At 38.3% G+C, this 17926-nt stretch overlaps 1 protein-coding gene across 2 annotated transcripts in view; it reads right to left on the reverse strand.

Annotated features, from left to right (window-relative positions):
* Positions 1–17926, reverse strand: part of LAMA1 (laminin subunit alpha 1) — a 99258-nt gene that overhangs the window by 3277 nt on the left and 78055 nt on the right. For both annotated transcript variants that reach the window (XM_088061670.1, XM_005517250.3), the window contains 17 exons: positions 16541–16723; positions 16094–16248; positions 14173–14316; positions 13560–13693; positions 13246–13396; positions 12597–12721; positions 11170–11320; positions 9809–9953; positions 9055–9196; positions 7807–7921; positions 7446–7616; positions 6876–7027; positions 6213–6398; positions 5610–5772; positions 4332–4444; positions 2887–3076; positions 1006–1164 (listed from right to left, as the gene is read on the reverse strand). In XM_088061670.1, coding sequence (XP_087917796.1) covers positions 1006–1164; positions 2887–3076; positions 4332–4444; positions 5610–5772; positions 6213–6398; positions 6876–7027; positions 7446–7616; positions 7807–7921; positions 9055–9196; positions 9809–9953; positions 11170–11320; positions 12597–12721; positions 13246–13396; positions 13560–13693; positions 14173–14316; positions 16094–16248; positions 16541–16723 — 2579 coding nt within the window. The remainder of the gene's footprint in view (positions 1–1005; positions 1165–2886; positions 3077–4331; positions 4445–5609; positions 5773–6212; positions 6399–6875; positions 7028–7445; positions 7617–7806; positions 7922–9054; positions 9197–9808; positions 9954–11169; positions 11321–12596; positions 12722–13245; positions 13397–13559; positions 13694–14172; positions 14317–16093; positions 16249–16540; positions 16724–17926) is intronic.

Here is a 17926-nt window from a genome sequence, read left to right on the forward strand (position 1 = left end):
ATAAAATATTACCTGAAGAACATAGCAGAATCTAAAATATTTATGTAATTAAATTTCTGTTATTAAATATAATTATGTGCGGTTCATAATGTCTCAGAGCCAAAATCAAATAGTTAGAAGCAGAGTATACACTGTCTATAATATACAGAAAGAATTGTATTTGCTTGACTGTGTACAGGGATACACCCAGCTGTAAAAACACTCCAAACATGCTTCATTAATGAGTAATCAAGATTTTTGTAGGACATTTTGCAAGTTCTCTTAATGAAAAAAGATTAATCTGAATCGTTCCAGAGGGTGTTTGGGCACTGGAACAGGCTCCCCCAGGGAAGTGGTCACAGCACCAGCCTGGCAGAGTTCAAGAAGCATTTGGACAATGCTCTCAGGCACATGGTGTGACTCTTGGAGTGTCCTGGGCAGGGCCAGGAGTTGGACTTTGATCATCCCTTCCAAACCAGGACATTCTACAACTCAATGAGAAACATTATCATCATCACCAGAATTCTTGTTGATACCATGGGCTGCACAAGGAGGAAGGGGACAAAAACCTACCCTCTAAAAGCACGTATTAAAAATATGCTTTAGTCTAAAGACAGCTAAAACACAGTCTTTCAGAGATATTTAAGGCAGCTAATTTGTGTTTGAATGCTATAGGACTGAGGTACTAAAATTTCTGAGATTGTAGGTCTTGTTTTTACCTTATACTATGAAAGACAGGAATTTATATTCTTTATCCATTTTTAACATTGAAACAGAATGAAAAAAAGTTCTGTTAAGGGCTATTACTAACACACAAGGATATAAGCTGTAGCTGGAGTCATTAAGCCATCGAAAGCTAGAAGGATTTATCTGGTAAAGGGTCATTACTTTCCTTGTTGTTTCTTTCCCTAAGTACTTCTTTTTAGCCTGTCAGAGACAGGATGCTGAATTAAATGGGTTTGCTGCACTATATGCTCATTCTAGGCTTGCAAAATGCCAGAGACACCCTCCCACCCCAAACCTTACATTCCCAAGGTTCTTCGGCACATAGTCTAAGGGGAGTCCTCCCACATAGAGCTTCCCTTCCACATCCAAGGTGCTACCATCTCCCAGAGCATTGACTGCTACCAGTTCCTGTCCGTCCACAATGATTGTGCCTTTTCTTTTAACATATTCCGTCTTTACCTGGAAAAAAGGGAAGCATGCAAACGTAAATGAATAAGGTAAATTTGTTACCTAGTCATTATTTGCTATAGAAATAAACAAGACAATTGTTTAGTGGTTCAATTGCTTTGACATTCTGTTCTGAGGCACTCTCTTGAAATTCTTCCCGAGGCTGAGACCATTTCTGAATACAACTGAGCAGTTAAACAGCTTTCTTGCCTTCCCAAGGGCTCACAATGATTTCGTACTGTCCTGCCTAAGGTTTCCAGTGTTTTATTATTTCTTTAAATCACCTGTTTATTGCCTTAGGATATGGGTACCAGCGAGCCATTTATTCTTCTCTATTTACTTTTAGCCCCAGTCATGAGTCATGACTAGGTTCAACATGAAGTTTCATGAACATTTGGGCTGGTAAGGGGATAAAGGGGCAAATCAGGGTGATATGAGCAGAGGGCAGAGAATGAAAAGAAGTGGTGCTTCTTTCAGTAGCAATGCATATTAGTTTGCATAGATTGCAGAGGGACTGCAATGATCACCCCCAGGTGGGAAGGGGTGTGACTCAGCCTTAATCTCTGAAGAAGGCTGAAGCTCCTGCTTTATGTCCTAGGTAGTAAAGATAGGTCAGCTCTAGTATGTAATCTGTTCAGCTCTTTAAATATGGATAGTGTCAGTATGAGTTTTATGTGATTATGTGAAATTTTAAATATGCAGCTGTAAGTCCTGGAGCATTCTTCCTTTTAGGGTAGGCAGCAGAGCTTAACTGTGATATCTCTGACGGAAGTTCACATTTCCTTTCTTCATGTTAATTTTTGGTGTTTTTTCTTCTGCTGATTATTTATGAAAAGCAAAAAACTCTGCTGGTTCCCCAGGCACCTAGAAAAGCTGGCAGCTTTGTGTCATCAATCACTTTGTCCCACAGAAGTCACTTCCTAGAGTGAAGGCTTCACATATGGATAAAGGAGGGGAAGTTTAGCAGGATGAATATTATCATCCTCACCTGCCTTTAGGAAAAGTGATATCCTCAGAGTTACTTCTAGAACTCCTGCAAACATCACAGTCACTTCTCACACAGAAAGCCAGAGCCAGTAGCAGGTGGGTTGCTCGGAGGAACTGGGCCAATAGAGACTGACGCAATCTTTGTGCAGAAGGCCCTGAGTGCTATGTGACACCTCCAAGCTGTAGACATAATTTCTCCTCAACCCTACTTAAGACAAGCCCTCCATTCATTTCAAATGTCCCCCTTTCTCATGTCACCTCAACCAAGGGAAGGAAAGACAGTGCTTCCCTGTTGTCACTAGCTGCTCTGACATGCTCAGGTAATAAGCGGTAAGTGGGAGAAAAGAGAAATTGTGCACCCACAAATCTTTGTCACCCTGTCACACACTGAAGTGCAGGTCTTTAGTGACATAATGCATTGAAAGCTTTCTGTGGAAAAGGTCAGACTTTTACACCTCTCTGTTAGGTACTTCTCTGTTGAAGAGATGACAGTCACTACACAGTTGGTGAACTGTTTAATTCCTAAATAGTTTGAGATACTTGACAGGAGTTGGAAGGATTTGATGTACAATTAATGACAATTTTAAAAGGAAATAATTATCAAATTTAAGTTTTCTGAATGACTTCATGGTGGGATCAGAACCAGTTTGCTTTTGCAACACAGGAAGTATACAGAAAAGGCAAGCAAAATCCATAGCAGTACCTCCAGGGAAGAGAAAATAGAGCACAAGATTGGCGACCACCTACCGTATGCCATTTTCCATCACTGACAACAGCAGGGTGAAGAGCTACTGCTTTTCCTTTGCCTAAATCAAATGAGAAATGGAGCTGTCCCCCATAAAGCTGTAGGGCTGCATAATCAACCTGGTTTTGGTGAGCCATGTAGTAAATCAGGCCACTGGAGGCAAAGGTTCTGAGATTCAGCTGGATGGAAAGTCTAGACAATAAAAATTCAGTGTTACTGGAACGTATTTCTTCTGCAGTGATGAAGAGTGTTCTGGACACAGAGAACAGCCTGGACCAATTTATTGTTATGAAAGGATATTTATTATTTCAAAAGCCAGAAAAGTAGAATTTATGTTGATTCTAAGAAAGCATGACTTATAATGTATTTCGTAATGGAAATCAGTGATGTACCTGTCAGAAGAAGAAAAAGTACTTATCAAAGAGTGAGATGAACTTTAAGGGGGACAGGCTCAGCTGTTTGTGACTGCAGGCTTGCTTATTGCCCCAAGAAATGAACCCATTCCAGGTTAACTTTATGGCATCCATTACTATTAGCCAGGCTTGCTGGGATATTATGGACAGACTGAGAACAGAGGGAGGCTTAAAAGGTAGAGGAGATGAATGCGCCATTTCTTATGGAGACACCAGGTTCAGACTACATGGGATCAATCCTCTGCAATGCCCTTTGCTCAGTAGCTATAACAGAAGGGCTAGAAGGAAAAACCACTCTTTTCTCAATGCCTGCAGAGACTTCCTGAGCTGAAAGAAGCAAATACAAGTGACTTGCAGGCTATGTGATAGGGACCTTGTTGGGAGCCTCTCAAACAAGTAAAATAGGCAGAGAGGCCTCTCTGCCACACATTAGGTCTCAAAAAATTATTCTTCCCAGCAGTCTCCTTCAAGTGCACCCTCAAATATGGAAGATGCACTTGCAGAAAATGAGGAGAGGAGAGGGGGAGGAGAGGGGGAGGAGAGGAGAGGGGGAGGAGAGGGGGAGGAGAGGAGAGGGGGAGGAGAGGGGAGGGGGAGGGGAGGGGGAGAGGGAGGGGGGGGAGGGAGGGGGGAGGGGAGGGGAGGGGAGGGGAGGGAGGAGGGGGAGGGGAAGGGAGGGGAAGGGAGGGGAGGGGAGGGGAGGGTGAGATGTCATCTGCATCAGACAAAGGAAACGGCAGGACCACATGTGATCTCTCTGTGTGCAAAAAAGAAATCAAACTACTTACAGAAGGTACAGTGAGACTCAAGTCTGAGAGGAAAAAAAAATGCAGAATTCTGACCATGAGTTACTAAACTCACGATCCTTAACCTGGGATATGATACTTTCTTCCATGAGGAGCCCAGAGAAACCTGAAGTGAGGGCCATGCTCAAAGCTGGCAAGGCAGTGATCAATCATGAAAACTATCACTGCACTTCTTGCAACTCAATGCAAAGTCACAATGTGTGCATGTGTAATTCAGGATATACTCACTTCTTCCTGACAGCAGACTGATTGAAGAGCAGGGTCAAGTGGCTGCCTTTGGCAAGTCCAAACTGATGGGCACCTTGAACATGATCAGGCAGCTCATCTTTTGCACAAACAACCTGTTAATGAAAGGATTTATTAAGTAGGATAGTGTCAGATGCTGCCCAGCAACTGTTGAATGAAAATGTGCCCACATAGAACTTTGTAGGAAGCAAAACTAGCTTTTTGCCACAAGATAACCACAAAGCATACAGCACAACATCAATTAACTAAACTCACAATCATTCCAACCTATCCTCAGGCTCAAAAAGAACTATTTCTAATGATTGAACTATGTCTTGTAGGCAGCACTGGCCCACCCTGCTGAGAAATGTTTGTAGCTTGAGACATATTCAATTTGCTTTTTGTCTTAATTGATAGCCCTTTTGATAACTAATGCTGGAAGTACAATTCCAGTGTGAAAATCTTATAGGTTTGGTAGAAATATTTTCCCATTTTATGAGGAAACATTTTTGTTATGATTTGGGGTATGGAGAAGAGCTGAGTAACAGAATATGAGCCAAAGCTATAGTTTAGCTTTAAAAAGGACAACTTATTTATTTTTATAGTCCCAGTTGTATGTATGAAATCTTGCTCTTTTATAAAATCAAATGTGTAAAATCTTGCTTTCTGTTGCCACAGGAAAAGGGTTTCAGGATGCTTTGGAAACCCTTCATTATAAAGATGTGCAGCTGCTAGAGGAGAGAAGTAATGCTGCCTTCTCTCTTGGGAACAGGGACTGTGTGAGAGGAAACAGGTGCCATGCAAGCTGCATTCAGACACTGTGTGTCTCTCAAGTGGTGTGTGCCTCCTTTCTGATGCAGAGCAGAGCCTGCATGTGTGTGAGCAGGAAAATGTGAATGCAGAACTGCACGGCTAATGCAAATCTGAGCACAGATCCCTTTGGCAGGAATACACTAAAGATAATAGATAATAGTTACTGTCAAGTCCTTCTGTTGGGAGATCATCATTCCACTTTTCTTTTCTTCTTTTTTTTTTTTCCTTTTGCTGTTGTTGTTGCTGCCTGAAGAGTGATAAACCTAACTACATTTCCATTCCAAATAGCCAACAGGCTGCTACAAAGGTTACTATCAGTTTTTTCTATAGGAAACAATAATTTCAAATCAACATCCATTGAACCACTCCATACTGCAGAAGAAGCAAATATCCACAGTCCATAATTTGATAATTCTCCACAAAGAAAGGACAAAAGAGGTGGCAACAGAGCTTTGCTGCAATACGTACTTTTTTTGTGTCTGTGAGAGGTCTCAGGGGAACTGGTAAAGCCTGAAGTTCAGGTTGAATCACAATGTCTGATGGCTGTACAGCCGGTTTAGGCTTCTCTGACAAAAAGCATCTGTCCATATCCACATGCTCATACTTCATGGAAGTGGTGAAATATAAAAGCCTGTATTTAAAAAAAAAAAAATACATTTTAAGAGGTGCATTTCTGCTTATTTCCAAAGCAGGAGAGTATTTAACAAGGTGTTTCAGTAGTATCAGGGGAAAAGGAAAGAACTGGCATCTGTGACAGATTGAGAAGAACAATATGAATCTACAATATATTTGGAAAGCCATTCTATCTGTCACTGCAGATGAAATTATAGTAGAGAAAGCTGTGCTTTGTGCACCATCTCCGTAAACATTAAAGACATTTTTAATACTATTTAGAAATATAACTGGTAATATCCATTTTCTGGCTATTATAATACCCAGATCATGACCCATATCATGCATATCTTACATTAAAACCAGGCAAACAGAAGTATCATGCAAGAGATTACAAACTACACTTAACAATTACTATACAAGGTTTTCCAAAACAAGGCAGTTACCCTTCTGACTTACTCCTTGTTAAAAATAAGGTTGCTGATACAGCCATGAAAGGAGCCAGACAATTTTAGCCCTAAGATGCTCTCTTCTGCTGGAATGCCACCAGCGTAGAAGTTGGAAACATTAATGGGGCTATTTTCTGCTGCTGAACCAAGCCTCAGTTCTGCAGGTTTACCTTCATCCACCTGTACAGTTATGATCCTGAAAAAAGATAAAGTAGGGAAAACATTCAACAAGGTCTTAGAGAGTCATTTTCAGATGAAAAGCATTCCTATCAGCCTCAAAAACATCCTCTTCTAATAAATAAAGATTCCATCACTTTGATAATCCTTTCAATGTCTTAAAACTGTACGCCCTTCTTTTGGTGATTTTTTAAAATGTAAAGTTTTGTCAAATACCTTTCTAATTTCGATAGCTGTGTATCTTTTTTCTAATACTATTTAGTATGCTTGTACTCAAGTGCCCCAAGCTGTTCTAGAGATTTTAGCTACACGTCTATCAGTGGCTGTATGCTGTATACAATTACCATGTAAATCAGAACATCTGCATTGACAGCAGAAAAACACAGCCCTGATTGTCCCACGTAATAAGCTAGCAAAGGCAATTCCCCAGAGAGTGCAGTGAACTGACAAAACATACAATAACTAAACAGGTAGTACTCTTTGCAGTCACATGTACCTCTTATTCCGAATTAGGATGACAGAGTGCTCTTTTCCATCACTGTAAGTTCCATTAGCAGACTGAAGAACTACTTTCCTAGTGCTTGCTCTGTCTCCAGCATTAACGTGCAGTGCAAGATGACCATCAACCAGCATGATGGAAAAGAAGGGCTGTAGATTTAATCAGAGGATTAATTTTTAACTGTAGCTCAATTTTCAAGCACTCATTTAGTGTTTAAACAGAATGTATATGGGAAAAATTTACCTCCAACCTTGTTGCAAACTTTTTAATGAAAATCAAAGACTAGTAGGAATTGTATTGGTACCTCTCATAGTGTAAAGCCTTCTAACACCAAACACAAAAGCTGGACATTTCTCTGGTCAAAACAACACTAGGTAAAGTGCAGGAGGTTTTTTTACACACCCACACACTCCTTCTCTTAGAGCAGGAAATAGTAAGATTTTCTCTTTGGATTCTAGAAGCTCCACCTCTCCATCAGATACACAATGTATATAGCAACCTGACTTGATCTTACAAAATAAAAATGGCAAAAATAATCCTCAGAACTTCTTTGTTTCCAGTACTTGCCAAGTGTGCTTGTCTTCGTTGTCGCTTTTCCAATCCCCTGCTGAGGCCAGCAAGGATGATGCCACTGCTGTTCCTTGTAGCAAAAGTCGCCATCAGTTCTGACTCTGGGCTTAAGGACTTAGGTACCAACTCAATATATCCATTGTTCATGATGCTCACACTGTGAATAGGCTGTTTTATGAAGAACAGAAATAATAATGAGTTTATCCCTACATAGTGTCAGGTAAGAAAAAAAAAATCAAATATAGATTAGATTATCTTAGAACTTTTAAAGATAATTCCATTTCAATTCACTGTAAACACCACTATTCACTATTCCATTAAAATAAAGATCAGATCACAAAACTTTAAAGTCTCTTACCTCCAATACACAGCCTTTCCTTACTCCATATGAATTTCTAAGCAAGTCAAAGGTGGAACGAGATATTTCCAGATTCTTGATGCATCCCACATACATTCTACTATTAAGACCTTTCCTGAAACACAAAACAAGGCTTTCTTTCCAAGGAGTAGTACTTGGAATCTCTTGAGAGAAAATATTAATTTCTCTTCAGTAAGAAAAGTAAGAGACATCTGTTTTAAAGAATGCAGTTGGTCTAGTGCAGATGAAGAGACATAGTTTAAGTTTTACTTTCAGATATAAAATCTGGTCTTAAAAAAGTCAAGATAATGATATGACCAAATTAAAACTTAAGTGTGTAATGCTGTGTTCTCAAGTCAGATAATTTCCCAAAACTTTAAGGTGAATCTTCAACTGAAAGAAAATGGATTGAGTAAAAGGGTAACTGTAGCTGTCTACTATGCAATATTTATTTTTCAGTTTTCAAGTCTGGAGGATGCCTAATTTGGTTCCCAGTCTAAGGCTGAGAAATCTAAGGCTATCCTGCCATAATCCCTTACAAGCTGGTATACCAACTAAGATTAACAAGTCTGCACTCTGTAATAACTGTGCAGAGACCAATAATGTACTAGAATTTACCTTATTGTCAAGAGCATGCAGAAAGTTTAATTAGATTTTCTCTTGCCATATTTATCCTTTCACAGTGAAGCCAGTGGAAGAAATGTGACTTTGCAAGTTCAGTACAGACATGCAATACAAAAAATCCCCATAAACTAGAGACATGCTGTAAAATACGTATTTGCAATGTCTCCTGTTGATCTGTTCAGAGTTGTTTTTCCTCTGTTCCAAGTTACTGAATTACAGGAATTCTGAAGTCCAGCTTTTACCCTTAAGCACAGTTTTGCCCATAAATGCCATCTGGGAAATGCAAGGCTCAGACAGGTAGAGATCAAAGGAGCATCATTGCAGACAGCACTGCTGAATGCTTGCCCCAAAGAGCATAGGGGCTGCTGTGGCAGCTGCTGTGGTGGAAATCACCCTTGGAGAAAGAAAACAAAATTATTTCTGATCTGAACTGTAGCATCAGACCTACAAGTGGAAAGCACCGTGTCAGAGTTTGAAGTCATAGGACAGATGTGGTATACATGGCCATAAACTTAACTTCAGAATTCACTGTCTTTCTCTAATTTCAGGGAGGTAAGCATGTGTAAAAGTTTTTCCCTCACCTTACAAGAGCCTTAGCAAAGGTGCGAAAGTGAGAGATTTTACCTCAGAGCCCTTGATCTTGGCAGCCCCCCAATGAAGATTGGGTCCTTATCAGAGCGGTTCAGGTCCGAGGCAACCCCAGGAGATTCTCCTTGCTTGGTTTCTTTATAATTAAGGTTATATGCATCCATGACTGCTAAAACTCCTGCAAATAAAAGAGAGTAAAGATCTGGAGAAGGACATGAATACACACTCTTCCCTTCTGGCAATCTTGTCCGCAATAAAGGAAAATGTATTCATTGACTCAGACATGAATGGACAATCTTCTTATTTTTAGAATGAGCAATTTATTGTACTTCCAGCTATTCTGTTAATCTCACTCATTCTTCTCTGCCAAAACCAAATCTGGAGAAGTCTACAGGAAAAGAGATACATCTGAGAATATGTTGTAGCTATTAGCACATATGCATTATTGTTGAAACACAGGCCCCCACAAAACAGTTGTATTAAGTAATATTAAAATGCAGAAGAGAAAATGCAATCCCTCATCTACAGACTCAGACAAAAATATTTCAGTCTTTAAAGACTGTGGGTATGTTTTTGCCCAGCAGTTCCTACACTACCTGCTCTCTGTGAGATGTGCTGAACCAAGCAAAAGATTTACACTTTAGTCCTTCTAAAAGCGAAGGACCATAGGTGTGGCTGCTAAAGACGTTGCATTGGAAGTGATCAAATTTGGTTGCAGTGACCTGCAGCTATCTTAGATATTTGTATTTGTAAATGCGCAGACACAGGGATTTTTCAGTCTGTAGCCTACCTTGCTTCTTATTGCGATTGAATGAGATTTTATACCACGTGCCATTGTTGTAACGATTTTCTGTTGTAAGAGCAAGAGGTCCTGAACCAAGATCAACAGTCACCCTTACTTTGCCATCAACGAGCTCAAGGGACAAGAAGTCTTTCTGAGAAGAATAAGCAGATTACAAACAAACAGATTACATTCCTGGAAATAAAATCTTCCTAAAGAATGCATGCCTGGGAAGTTTGGCCTACCATGTGGAAAACATTTAGTAACTCTTGTACCTGGACTATGTGTTAGGCCCAAGATGCTCATCTTCACTTTATTTAAGAAAATTGAGTTACAAGTACCTCATAAGGATGTACTGTTGTTTTGTTATTACCCTTACTTAATGTATTGTGAGGTTTGATTTTAATGTATTGTACTTAAATGTATTATGAGGTTTGATTTCTCAGCAGAAGGGTTAAATAACAAAGTCACATTTTCCTGTTTTTGGATGAAGTCAAAAGTCATTTGATTTGACAACATAATGATCAAACACTATAATGTTCTTTCTGCAAGAAGTGAAGACCTTCCTCACACAGTAAAACAGACTTTCTGAATTGCACTGAAGGTGCCCCCTCTGAACAGTAAAGCTTAAAGCAGATATTATTGTGCAATGTATTCAGGCAGTGAGTACATAAAGCAAATGAATAATGCAGTGACTCTGAAAGAATCCATATCCAAAAAAAGTTTTTCCTTCCTTCAGGAACAGAAAAACCACCATCTAAGTATGCAGTAAACTGTATGACATGACAATGAAGGTCTGGTGATGGGTCTGGGTTATATTGCTTTTGCAGGAGTTTTATTTAATTTGTTTCAGTTTACTGAATTCCTATCTTAGTGATTTAATTCAATATGGTTTTTCATTATTATATTGTCCTTCTGCAAGCTCAACTCTGAAACGCTTTTACATTCTGAAAAAGTTCCTCCAACTGAAAAAACTAGCTTGTTGTCCTTACTGTTTCCTTTTCTATCCTTTAGTTAAGTAATCATTAATTTTGGTCTAAAGTAATTTGTTTTTATTCTAAAATTTAAATAAATTGTGAAGAATTCTTTTCATTGCTAATTTTGCCTTTAGTTTAGATAAATATTTTCTCTAGTGAGCTGTCCTCTAGGGTTCTTGTCTTTATTCCTTCGGCTAATGATGCCAATCACAGGTGATGAACTACAGAAAAGTAGTAATATGCTGAATATTAGTATATTATATATATATATTATATGTATCATATAAACATTATAAAATCATTATATTATTACATTTTATATAATATTATTACACATTATTAATGGTATATGTAAGCTGGATGACAGTTTAGGAATCTGATCCATTTTCTTACAGTGCCATTTGAAGCAAGATACAGAAGAAGCCCGTTTGGTGAAAAAGTACTGAAAAATATTATTATCTGAGTCACTGTAGAGCGGAGTGCCTTCTCCACAACCGAGTATCCACTCCCATCAAAATGGAATGAAGTGTCCTCATCCTGTGGGCTACAGAAGTAGAAAACCAGTATAAAAATGTTAGCTGAACATTTGTTTTTTCCCAGTAGTTTTTATATAAAATATAAGAAAAGCTAGATCATAGGATAGTTTGGGCTGGGACGGACCTTAAAGCCCATCCCATTCCACCCCCTGTCATGTGCAGGGACACCTTCCGCTAGACCAGGTTGCTCAGAGGCCCATCCAACTTGGCCTTGAACACTTCCAGGAACAGGGCATCCACAGCTTCTCTGGGAAACCTCTTCCAGCATCTCACCACCCTCAAAGTAAAGAGTTTCCTCCTAACATCTAATCTAAACCTACTCTTTTTCAGCTGGAATCCATTCCCCCTTGTCCTGTCACTCCATACCCCTGTAAACAGTCTCTCTCCATCTTTCTGGCTGGCTCTCTTCAGGTACTGCTCAGTCAGTGCAGCCCCCAGGCAGGAATTTATAAAGTGTGGGAAAACAATTGAATCTTGATGTAATGAGTAACTGAAGGGTTCCAGCCAACGGCCACTTTCATTATACAACCTCATAACACATGATTTAGCCATGGGGAAGGATGCACACAAGTGTTCTTCCCTTATGTATGAAAATAAAAGCCAAACCCAGTGATTTCCTAAGGGAAAAAAATAATTGTTACAGCATACACCCTCTAAATTAAAACATGTCATCCATTTATCAAAATGCTTTGCATAATTGCACTTACAATACCTGATCTATTAGCCCCTTTCCCTGCAGTACAAGACTTGTAAAAAATATACAATCAAGCAGCACCCTCTGCTGTTTCTGCATGAAATATTCTGCAAAGGGAATATGGACAAGCATATTTCTTTCTATTCCTTAAACATAAAAATATTGCAGTCTGCAAAAGGTACCAAGCTCAGTGGCTACAGTTTTGCTATTGATGTTTTTTTAATAAGACTGCTTTATGCTGTTTCTTACCCTAGGAAAGAATAAATTTGTCCTATGGAAAACTTCTAGAAAACAAAGATTCCGAACTATTTTGGTTCATTAGTTGTCCCTACTTCCCATGCACAAAATAGAGAGCAGCAATAAAACGCCTCTGAGAAAGTGATTCAAAATTGAAATTCCATACAGAGAAGTTATTTGACACCACTGACACATTCAGATTAATCTGCTCAGAACTGTAAGTTAATGATCAGCAAAAGACTGCAATTTGTCTGAGCTCCTTATTTTTAGTTAATACAAAAATATATTACAAATGTAAATTATTCTAAACCTGTTAAAAATAAAATAGAAAATTAAAGAGTGAGACAAAATACCTTCCAAAACAGCCATTGCACTTGCCCTCTCTTTCTATGTAGTTCCAAAGACCAACAGATTTGCCATTCAGGGATGCCTCTCCCAGGCACCCTTTAAAATGGGTCACCTTAACAGCAGGTGATTTCTATAACACAAGAAATACTTAATGAATACAGTTAATGTTAGGTACTCTGAAAATTATGCAGCAAAATTTTTGCTTGGTTATTTTCCTTTAACTTTGTTAGATATAAATCATAATAAGAGAGCAACATGTTTTAGCATAACTATTAACAATTATAATTTAAATAATAATAGATTAGTACATCAAAAAAGTAAAATAACTATGTCCTTGACCTACTTACACACCTCATGGCATGAATAACAATTGCAAACTAAAAAGCCATAGAAGAAGCAAACAAAACCCAAATTCATTTTATGTCTATACATGGTGCATGCACGCACAAACTGTCTTGGCTAAAACTTTATGCAAAAATTTCCAAGGAAAATTAACTTCAGGATACTAGAAAACCCTTACAGAATGTCTCCTTTATGCTCAGAGTACCTGGCATTTCTTGATGAAGTAACCAAATCATGCATTTACTTCTAATGCAAAAGTAGTTCTCAAACATGTTCAAAACAATTAACGGAAGGCTGATCTCAGAATTTAACCTTGATTTGTCCTCCAAGTCCTCCAATAAACATTAGGGTTGACTTGTTAACATCCAATATGCTGGCTGTCCCCAGAGAGGTTCCAGACTTAGGTGAAGGCTTCTGATTGGAGTTCATTTCCTCTACGCTGAGTGTACCTGTTTTTCCAAACCTGCCAAATACAAATACTGATAAATAGTCTTGGAAATCACCAGGCCTAATCAACACATAAATACTATTAGCTTCTCTTTCTAAGAACAAGAAAAACTCATCACTAAAAAACTCAGTGGATGCTTTGTGTGCAACACTTATGACATTCCCATTTTAATTATTACCTGGTGGCATGTATTCTGTGCCATTTGTTGTTGTCGATTTGAAAATCAGGGTATTCCACTCTTGTTGACCCAGAGCCCAAATCCCAAAGAAGAGCTACCTTACCACGTCGCATCTCCAGTGCCAGGAAGTCTGTCTGAAAAACAGAAGAGCCTATTCTAATTCATGGCATCAAATGTGTATTTTCACCAGTAACGTAGAGAAAGTCTTTCCAGATTCATGTCCTTACATCCCATATTACAGGAGCTGATGTTTAGCAAAATCAGGCTTTTCACTCACTTCTAATGAAAACAAAACTCCCTCAGGTTATATGCTGTGCATTTATGGGATTACAGAGGGAATGAAGAGGAGAGCAATGTGACAGTGAGCCATCGCTCTCCCTTTCGAGTGCATGGATGCACCATGCTCATGAGGGACAGCTTCAAGAAGTCTAGTTCTGTGTGGCACAAAAATATTTCCACCCCTAGTGAGCACACCTGTCTGCAAGGGACCCCACTTGGTTACTTAGCTTGAAATAATTAAGAAAAAAATATATTTAAAACTTTTAAAATTTTTAAAAGTAATTTAAAACTTTTGACTACCATTACCTTCAGTGAATGTGCACGATAAACTTACCTTTCCATTGCTACCCAAGTAGAAAAGGAGGTTATCTGGTTCAGCAGTTTTCACATTGAGGGTTAAGGTGTTGTAATTTGTAGATGAAATCTGGGGCTGATAGGCACGAATGCAATCTCTGTCTGCTGATACTGCAACTTTAATCTGGGGGGGAAAAGAAGAAAATGGAATCTAAACAATTCTCAGTGTACACAGCACTCATTTGTGGAGTATGTACTTAGCTTCTGACCAACATATGCAGTCCTTTTGCTGAGATCCTTTCATTCAGTCTAAGTATTGCTACCTGGGTTAGATTTTTGCAATCTCCTAGGTATCACTTGATAAAGAGATTCACAATAGAAAAGAATGAGATCTGTCTTAATACACCCACTCAATTGGGAGGATTGAACCAGTAAATAAATTATTCAAACACCTCAGAAAATAACAATAAGTCTTGGGTTGAAAGATCATATATCAGCAAAAAGCCATGACATAATATCAGAAAATAAAGATACAGAAATTCAAAATGTTTTAAAATAAAGGAAATAATTTCTAGTCTATGTGGAGAGATTTTTTTTTTTAGATAAATTAAGAAGGCAGACCTTCTGCAATAATTCTGGTTATTTCAAATTTGTAACAATATTAAAAAACACATTAATGAATATATGGCAAGTTCAACTTTTAAAGATTAAATAAATATTATTCCTGTTGTCATACCCCTTGACCACTGTTTAGTAAACTGATAAAACATTGATCCAAGCTAAATGCAGCCAAATTTCCAGCAGCTTGGTAGTATAATGGCAGAAAATCCATTTTAGCAAGAGAAAAGCCTTAATTCCGTTAACCTCATGGAATACACCTGTACCTGCTAAATGAACATAGCACCCGTGTGTATGCATGTGTCTGGACACAGATACATAAAGTTTCTCTTGTGTAGTAAAAAATTACAAATAAACCAACAAAACCAACCAAACAAAAAACCCAACCAAACCAGAAAAAAAAGCCTAACTCCCCCCCCCCCAAACAGAACAAACTCCCCCAAAGTAGAAAAAGGGATTTTGCTAACACTTCTATTCACCTTGCCAAGAAACTCTGTGGCTTATGACACCTCAGAAAATACCATTCCCTTTTTTTCTGCAGTGGATTCATTAAGCTTCAGTAGACTGTGACAGAGAAGCAATAACCATTTAATTAACATTTGCAGAAAGAACTGAGTGCCTTCTGGTTTTTTTTTCCAAAAAACCTCCCTAAACCTTACAATAACATATCCACACTTATGTCAAAGGCATACCAAAAATGACATTACAAAGTCATTTTCATATTTCCCTCACAGTCTAATGAGATCCATAGTACAGTTGATTCAGTTGTGCATCTTTAAGGAAGAAGCAGAGATTTATAAATAAGTATACTGTCTTAAAATACTCTGGATGCTCAGCTGCCTCTTGCAAAGAACACAGGGAATGACAGGAAAATTTATTGATAGAATCAGCACTCTTGACAAAAAAGTTTATGATGGTACTTGATGTTATATGGGGTCACCTCACACTAATCTCTAAATAATCTCGAAAATTAACATCTTGTACTAAAGAGAATAGCAGTACCATGCCCTTTCTTGTCTCTTTCTCATCAAAACCTCTCATGACTGCTTTCTGAAATACTGTGTTTCATGATTTTTATAGGAAACAGGAGGAAATAGCAGATAAATTACTAGCTAGCTGTTCTGACAAACTCCCAAATGCAATAACAAACTTGATGCTAAAGCCTTAAAAAGTACCAACAGCCCTGCCAGTATGATTATAGCATTAGTCAGTGCTCTTTGGACTTCACTGAGACTCCACAACAACAAACTAGGTACCTTGAAAGTAAATTTTAGGCTACTTATCTCAAAGAACCTCCCTGCTAAAAGTGAAAAGCCATTTAAGTCTGGGATTATGGAACTTACAGATGCTGCCTGCTTGCGGGCTTGGCTGATAAGTTCTTTAATTTCAGACAGGTTTCTGCTCAGATTCTCCTCCAGCATTTTCAAAGGTTTGAGTCTATCCAATAAAAGACTTGCTTGTGCTTCAACTTCTTTAATTTGTTTTTCAGCTGTGAATGCTGTGGAAACATAAAAGAAATATTGAGGCAGGGTGAAAGCAAATGCACTGTTCATTGCTAAAATACTTATCCAAGGTAGCAGTTTGTGATCATTTTGGTTTCAGCAACTTTAAACATCAGTAAGTGATATATATCCCATGTGAATATTCTGGAAGACTTTTTAAAAAAGTTAGCATGTTTTTACTGAATTAGGAATAAACTCTCAGTCCATCAGACTCATATTTAATACCTGTTAAAACTGAATATTAATACTGCTTCTGCAAGCAGTGACATTTTTACAGAGCAAACTTACCAGCTTTTGACGAATCAGTCATGAGTTCACTTGTTTTCCTCAAAGTGTCATTAACTTGGGACAATGTAGAAGATGTATTCATTAGCTTTTGACTGAACTCCCCAAAGTGACTTAAATCCACCACAACACTTGTGTTTGCAGACACAGCCAGCTCCTTCACCTCAAGCATGTATTTCCTGGTATCTGAAACACAGTTCCAAGGTTAAAAAATATTCAAAATTTTCATACATACTTGCGATTAAGATGGCTTTGAAACAGCAGCTACAGTCAAAATACTAGGAATGCTGTCAGTTAATTTTCTGTCATAGTAAGAATTATATTTTTGTTCCTTTGGGAAATTTGATTCTGCCTATCTCATCAGGAAGTTTGTATGAATGCGCCAGGCTCACAGCGTTTAAGTTCCCTAAATGAGTGTTGGCACCCAGAGACACTGGTCTGAGACTAAAGTTTTGGATTCTATGCAAAGCAGGTGAGACAGAAGGTCTATTAGACCCTCTGTTTTTGGCTACAATCACCTGTATACTGAGTGCACCACTCCCAGTCCCAGCCTGCCCCTTACACCGTCTGCCCACAAGAGTGGGAAGATGCTCCAAGGATCATCTTCACCACTCTCTACACAGGGAGCAATGCCACTATGAATCTCTGACCAGAGGAAACTTCAAGAAATGTAACAACAAGGCTGAAATCAAATAATGTTAAGCTGTGAGCTAAGGAGAACACTCCTGTGATTTTAACGACTTAGTTTTCAATGTTAGATAGCATCCTGCAGTTCATATCCAGTATAACATCATCACTACTACTATCCTTTAGCATGAATTAGGTCTCTGAGTTGCAAAATGGGTATTTTAGGGCTTTGAACTTAGCATTCTAACCCAGATTCACAGTAGAATCAAACAACCCCAGCAAGAGGTCTTTATCAGTGTTTTTCTAACTTAAAACACATTATTAAGATTGGCAAAGTATTTTGGAGCCTCTTATTCACAACTTCAAAGTAATTTTCTCTATTAATTTCCATGGACTCTAGGTCTTGCCTTTATTCAAAATGATGACTGAAAAAAGAGGAGTTCTTTAATTTTAGAAAAGCACAGAAAATAGATTTTAACCAATTAAATGAAGTCAGCATTTACAAAAAGAAAACATTCACATGCAGACTGTGAAATTCACAGATTAGTATAAACAATTTTGAAACAAGCCAGAAAAGGAAGTGAAATCTCGGAGTTCCAAACATAAATTTCTCTGCATGTGGGATTAAATATTCTATAACTTCACTCTCCTTTCATATCAGTGCAATTATATTTCTATCAGAGCCCCTCCTGATTTACAGCAATGTGAAATGTGAATCAGACCACAGACCTTATATCATAACCCAATTATGTTTAATGAGTT

The sequence above is a fragment of the Pseudopodoces humilis genome, chromosome 1, assembly GCF_049639895.1.
Source record: "Pseudopodoces humilis isolate 2021_Gansu_Grassland_sample_001 chromosome 1, ASM4963989v1, whole genome shotgun sequence".
Taxonomy (NCBI): Eukaryota; Metazoa; Chordata; class Aves; order Passeriformes; family Paridae; genus Pseudopodoces; species Pseudopodoces humilis.